The 6,334-nt window shown below is 62.5% G+C and overlaps 1 protein-coding gene across 1 annotated transcript in view; it reads left to right on the top strand.

Moving 5' to 3' along the window:
* EFNA2 (ephrin A2) overlaps window positions 1-5,043 on the top strand; it is a 97,532-nt gene extending 92,489 nt beyond the window's left edge. Inside the window, exon 4 of the mRNA XM_025196545.1 lies at window positions 4,795-5,043. Coding sequence (XP_025052330.1) covers window positions 4,795-4,994 — 200 coding nt within the window. The 3' untranslated portion in view covers window positions 4,995-5,043. The remainder of the gene's footprint in view (window positions 1-4,794) is intronic.
* The last annotated feature ends 1,291 nt before the right edge of the window (window positions 5,044-6,334 follow it).

The following is a 6,334-nucleotide window of genomic DNA, read 5'->3' as shown; positions in this document are numbered from 1 at the left end:
GGATGCTCGAGCCAGCCGTCAGCCCCGAGCCACCCACGGGTGCCGCCTGTCCTGGGCGCGCGCACCCTGGGGATGGTGGCAAAACCTGGCTTCCAGTCTGTGTTTTATATATATATATTATATATATATAAATATATATATCGTGTACAGCGATTGTGAGAGAATTAAAAGACAAAAGCAACCGAGGAAGCAATGTTCAAACGAAGCTATAATTAAACACAACAGGGTTTGGGATTGGGTCTTTGGGTTTGGGGGGTTGTTTTTTTTTTAATCCTTTTACTGGGTCGGGCTGACCTCCGGGGGTCGGCCCCCACCCCGCCCCGGGAACTGTCTCTGCTTGTTGGTCTCGACTCCGCCTAGCTTGGTCCGTAGACATGCAGCTTTCGTTCTCCGCGTCGTGCCGATGGTGCCCGGCCCCTGCCCCATTTGGATTCTGTATTTTTTTATAATAAAATAAAAATCAATGTCGTGCGAGTCCGGTGTTTTGGAGAGCTCCTGCCTTCGCCTCTACCCGGCACGCGCCCCGGCTGCTCCGGGGACAGACCTTCCTGGCTGCTAAAATGGCATCTCCGCCGGGTCCTGGGATCGTGGTCCCACCTAGGCTGGCACAGCTCCAGGCATGCGGGGCCGTGGCGCTGCACAGAGCACCGACAGCAATCACGAGCCCCTGTTTCAGAGCTGGCATCTCCAGTTCCCGGTGGAGGGTTTCCTTCTGCCCATGCATCCCCCTTGGGAGCCCGGCTGCACCGCGGGGCCTGTGGACAGGGAGCCCAGGCCCCTGGCTCTGCTCCCGCGGGCATAGGATGCACGCCGTCCCCTCCTCCCGCCGCTGCCCGTCACTTCCCCGCGTTTCCTAGTCGATGACGCTTCATTAACCTGCATTCCGCACTGATTAGGCCTAATTAAATGATACGCACTCTGCAGGCTTTTCACAAAGCGCTCGTCTCGGGGCAGAATGCGGCCCCTGCCCTTCCCTGGCTGCCTGCCGCCGCGTCCCACCGGGTCCTGAGACGCTCCGCTGGGGGGTGGCGAAGGGGGTCAGCGCTGCAGCTGGTGTAAATCATGCCAGCTGGTGTCAATCAGCAGTAGCCCTGCAGAAGTCATTGCTGTTGCTGCCTTTGTAGGAGCGTACGCATCGCTGCGGCAGATGCTGGGAGCCTTCTCGTGTCTCTGGGTGCTGGAGCCCTTAGCCGCGGCAGATGAAAGAGCCCAAACGGGGGCGGGCGATGGGGTTGGGATGCAGGATTGGGACCCAGCCACAAGGCCAAGCTGAATCCATGGGCTCCTTCCCCCTGGCATTACCCGGCTCCATCAGGCCTGAAAGCCTCCGAGAAATGCACCGCACGTGCTTGATTACGCGGTGAAATGTTTTGTGCCCCGCCAGCCCCTGCACCCGGCAGCTCGGGGGCGAGAGCCCTCTGGATTAAATCCTCGGGCCGGAGAGGAGGTTGTTCTCCCAAAGGGACTTGCGTGCCTCCGCCCGGGCACCTGCCCCCAGGACCACGACTGAAGGGCGACGGTGGGCTGAGAGGAGGGGGTGTGATCCCCGCAGGGGTGTCTCCGTGTCCCCTCGTTCCCTGGAGTCACCGGGCACGGGCTGGGACAGCTCGCTTCACACCAGCCATCGTCACCTCATGCCAGGGGTCGGCGCGCCCACCCCGGGTGCAAAGCCGTGGCCCACCCTGCTGCAGGGCAGTGCTCATAATCATTGCCTGGACTTCATTATTATTGGACTGGAGGATTCGTTGCCATCGATTTAAGGCTTGGCCGCGTTGCTGGAATAGGATTATTGACCGGGTCTCATGATGGAGGCGGTGTGGCCTGGCGGGCGTTGTGCCGCCTGGGCTTCGGGAGCTCTGGGCTGTCCTGGCTGCTGGGTGACCGGCCCCAGCGGGGTCGAAAGGGGCTCGTTACAGTTCCCCGCTGCCTTACGGAGCGGGGTCGGCTGCTTGCCCTCGCATCCCTCGGGATGGTCCGCGGGGAGTTGGCACAGTCAGGTCCCGGTGACCTTGCAGCCGCGAGCCCTCAGAGCTGAGCCGGGCACAGGGCACCGGCAGCCCCTTCTGCAATGACCCCGTCACCCGCTGGCATCCCGGGTGCAGAGCGCACGGGCGTGGGGGGCAGCAGATGGGGGAAATGCAGAGAAGGCCCTGGAGAGATGAGGCAAAGAGGGGGAGAAACTGAGGCACCGACTCACCCCGCTGCTCCACAGCCCCTTGCACACGTGCAAATCTTCACACAAGGACCAGGCCCCCGTGGGTTGACGCTGGCTGCAGATATGTGCACGTGCCAGGGGCTGGGAGGTGACACCAACCCAATGGAGGGAGGGAAAAACCCTGCTCGTGTTGCTCTGTTATTTAACAAAACCCTGCTTTTCCCCCCATTTCTGTCTGGAGGAATTTCAGAGCCGCAGAGGAAGCCTGCCCGGGCGCCGGGGGGAGCGGGGGCGCCAGGGCCAGGGGCTGTGACGGGCTTCGTGCCGGGACCCACGTCGTAGCCAATTCCCTCCTGCCGAAGGGGGCAGGGGAAGGGGCTCCGCTTTAAAGCGCTACATCATTTTTTTCTGCACGGGCCCTATTCATTTCCAGCGTTTAATGCATATTTCAGCATAATTAGCAGAATAGGAACAATCCGCTGTTAATTAATTCAGCCTAATACAGCTGATCCGTGGCTCTGAAGTTTGCCACAAGAGGGGGAAAGACTAATTTTGCTTTTTAATGAGGGCCATCTGTGTGCCGGGAGTGGGGAGACATAACAGTAATACCTGGAGGAGCGAGGTCGGGACGCCGCGCCAGCCCCCCCGCACGGCGGCACCGCGGCTTGGCCGTTCTCCTCCTTCCGGCTGCTCCGACCGAAAGCCGAGCTCCCTTTCCGCCCTTCCTCCTTGGATGCCTCAATCCTCTCGATGCCCCGATTTGGCTGCCAGGGTCATTCTAGGGCTGAGATTGCACCGCATGCCCGCAGTGAAATGGGGCCAGTATTGCCATCTCCGATCCCTTGCCCTTGCCCGATCTGCTGCTCTGCTTTTTGCTCCCCGCTCTGCACTCCCTGCCTGATCTACTGCTCTGCTTTCTGCTTCCTGCCCTATCTGCAGGCTCCCTCCCTGCTCTGCCACGTGTCACATGTGTGGCATGCATGCTGCGGGTTGGCCACCCCTTGCCGTAGGTGAGGGTTGGGCAGGGAGGATTCGAGCCCTGTGGGGCTGGGGTGCTCGCTTCCCTGCCTGGCCCGGCTGCAGCCTGGGGGGATCGTCCCTCCGGGCGCTGGGCTGGGGGTGGTGATGGAGACGGTGAAACGGAGGGATGATCACAAGGCACATTGCTCCTCCCTGATGTGCCCCAACCCTCATGATACCCGCTGCTTTCCTGCAAGGCCTCAGCTCCCGGAGTCCCGGGGTTACGGGAGACGAGCGTAGGGCCACGACTGGCGGGCAGTGGCAGAGAGCCCCGCACAACCTCGGCTCTTTAAAATAAGACCGGCCGAGCTCGGTGCCCGTTCCCTGCCTCGCTCCGGCCTGACTCATGTTTCTTTTAATACTCGGGGTTGGAATTAGGGGGCTAAAAATAGGCGGGTGACAGGGAGTGGGACAGAGACGGATGGGCGTTATTCATTAATTCATGGAGCCATAGATCCCAAAGGCCCGACGAGGGGCCGGTGCCATCGTCTCCGCTCACCTCTCTGCAGAGCCCAGCGCTTGGGCTACTCAGCAAGACGTGGATTTGAAATGGAGACCCCCGCCCCGCCGTCCTGTGCGCCCCTGTCCCTTGTGCCGCGTCTGTCGGCGATGCCGTGCAAGGCAGGGGTCATCAGCCCACACACCTGCGGCATCCTGCCGGCCAGGCTCCTTCTGCAGCCGCCAGGCAAGGCTGCCTTTGGGAAAGAGGGGCAGAGTCTCCTGACGCGGGCCCCCACGAAGCTGCAATGCTCCCCCAGGTGAGAAGAGGACCCAGGAGTCCTGAATCCCAAGTCCCCTTGCTTGGGGTCAGGCTGTGCCTCTAGCATAGATCCCATCAAGGGCATAAACGCAGCTCCTGCCCCACATCAAGCCTCCGCTCCACCTTCCTCAGCCCCACTTGCTGGAACCCCTAACCCGAACCCGAACCCGAACCCTCAAGCTCCTTCCTTGCACCTCTGCATCTGGCCACACCAGAGCCGCCCAGCAGCTGGACATGCCTCTTGTAGCCACCACCCTGGACACTGGCTGGCACCTGCCCGGGGCAGCACCAATTCAGACCTGGCCTGGACATCCTGGGACCCCGGGCAGGGGTCCTCTGCACCAGATTGAGCACTAGCAGGCCCCACTTCTACATCCGTGGCAGGGCCTGGCCCAGCCATGTGGTTTCCACTGGGCGCTGGACTGGGTCTGGGGGCCGCTATGGGACGGAGAGGCTGGAAATGCCTTTGGCCAGTGCACCTCCTGGCCTGGGAGAGAGCCGCACGGGCGACTCCGGGCTGGTTCATTGCTCTGGCCACGAAGTCGGCCTGAAAGGCTCGTTCGGGAGACAATCGGGGGGTCCCGCAGAGCGGGCACCTGGCAAATCTGCTTCCGCTGGCGGAGGTGCCGCGGGGGCCGGGATCGCTTTCCAAACGCTCGGGATTAGCGGGCAAACAAAGGCGGGATTAGGCTGCTGGGGGTTTAACAGCGCCGGGGACAGCTCGTCAAGCCGGCGGAGGCAGCACAAAGTGCCGGGGCTGGAAGGGGGGGTCTGCGTCCCGGAGCCGCTCAGGGATGGGAAATGCAGCCGGACCCCGGGGGCTTTGCAAAATGTTTCGTCCTCTCGTCCTGCCTTCCAGGTTGGCCCGCTCTCCCCTCCGTCCGATGCCGGCAAGAAGACCCAGGAGTCCTGGCTGCCCAGCATGCCCCTGCTCTAACCATCAGGCTGCACTCCCTCCCGGATCAGACGGGAGAACCCAGCGTCCTGCTGCAGCTGCCGCCTTCCCCCTCCAAAAAACCATCCCTCGACAAGAAACGCAGCCTTTCACCACCCCAATAGCTCGGCCACCCTGCGACGTCCGAGGGCCTTTGGCACCCAGACGGGCGGGTGATGGAGCCCCATTGCTGGGCTCGTGGGGGCAAGGCCTCGAGGAAAGCAATCACGACGGGCTGTGAGCGGCGGGGAGAGCCACGGGGCGGCGTGGAGGTGGTGATGGTGGCGGGGGGGGGTGGTGTTGTAGGTGAATAATCAGCTCTTGTCATGTTGATGAAAAATTAAGCTGATAAATGTTTAATTAAAAGCGGCTCTTTCAGCAGAGGGGGGAATGCTTTTGAACCGTTTAACTCTCGCTGCCCTGGCTGACGGCGCGCTGCTGTCGCAACAACAGCCCGCATGATCTGCTCTTTGATGAGCTGAAGCTTTCAATTACCGGCCGGGCCGGCACCATCTGCAGCCCCCCGCACTCCCGCCGCGGCTCCCGGGCTGGCGCGCGCTGGCAGAGCAGCTGCGGCGGGGAGGCGAATGGGCATGGCGAAGGGAGCGAAGGCGGCTGAGCGGCAGTCAGGGCCGCTGCCCGCCCTCGGTGGCTTTGGCTGGCCCGTGGAAGCGTGGATTGCCCCCTTGGCCTGGCTGCCTGTGCCCTCAAGGCAGCGGCAAACTCCCCTTGACTGCAACCAGATGCCCGTCCGCAATGGGGAGGGTTAGAGCTACCTCGCCCCGGGGTGCTGGCTGAGCTGCGGGTGCTTAGGCGGCGGAGGGGTCCCTGGGTTTGCAGCTGTTTTGCATCTGCCGAGAGCAGAACAGGAGGAGAAAAATGCGCATCCCTCGCAGCGCCGCATTTCCGAGGCGGCTTATCTCATGGCGAGCGCCACAAAATTCAAGCGTCATGGATTTTCCTCTCCGGGAAGGCAGGCGCCCCATTTAGCACGCGCGCGGAGGCTGGCTGCGGGCCGGGGGCTTCGCTGGCGCGCCTAGCTCCCCGCGGCGTGTTATCTTCCCTCTTGCACTGCCGTTCGTCGTCGGATGGAGATCCGGTGACCCGAAGCAGAGGTCCGATGCAAGAGCGCCCGTCTGCCCGCTTTGCACCGAGTCCCTAGTCCCCAACGCCAGCAGGAGAGGGATGAAGGCGGCACTTGTAATGCGGGCTTGAGGGTGCTGGAGACATGCTTGGGAAGGGTTTGGGGGGTGGAGGGCCCTGGCGTAGCCCACCCCACGGGGGTCGCTGCTGCGGTCCAGATCCAGACTCGGTTGGTCTTGGGAGCCAGGCTGGGGTGGCTCTGTGCCGGGTCCCCCCTTTCCGCGGGCCAAACCCCGGGCCTTAAATCTCAGCCCTGTCAAGGCTGCAGCAACGGAGAAGGCTTTGGCAGCAGGAGCCTGGTCTGGCCGGCCTGGATCAGACA

Source organism: Alligator sinensis, unplaced genomic scaffold (assembly GCF_000455745.1).
Source record: "Alligator sinensis unplaced genomic scaffold, ASM45574v1 scaffold1295_1, whole genome shotgun sequence".
Lineage (NCBI taxonomy): Eukaryota > Metazoa > Chordata > Crocodylia > Alligatoridae > Alligator > Alligator sinensis.
This window is presented reverse-complemented; position numbering and strand designations above follow the sequence as displayed.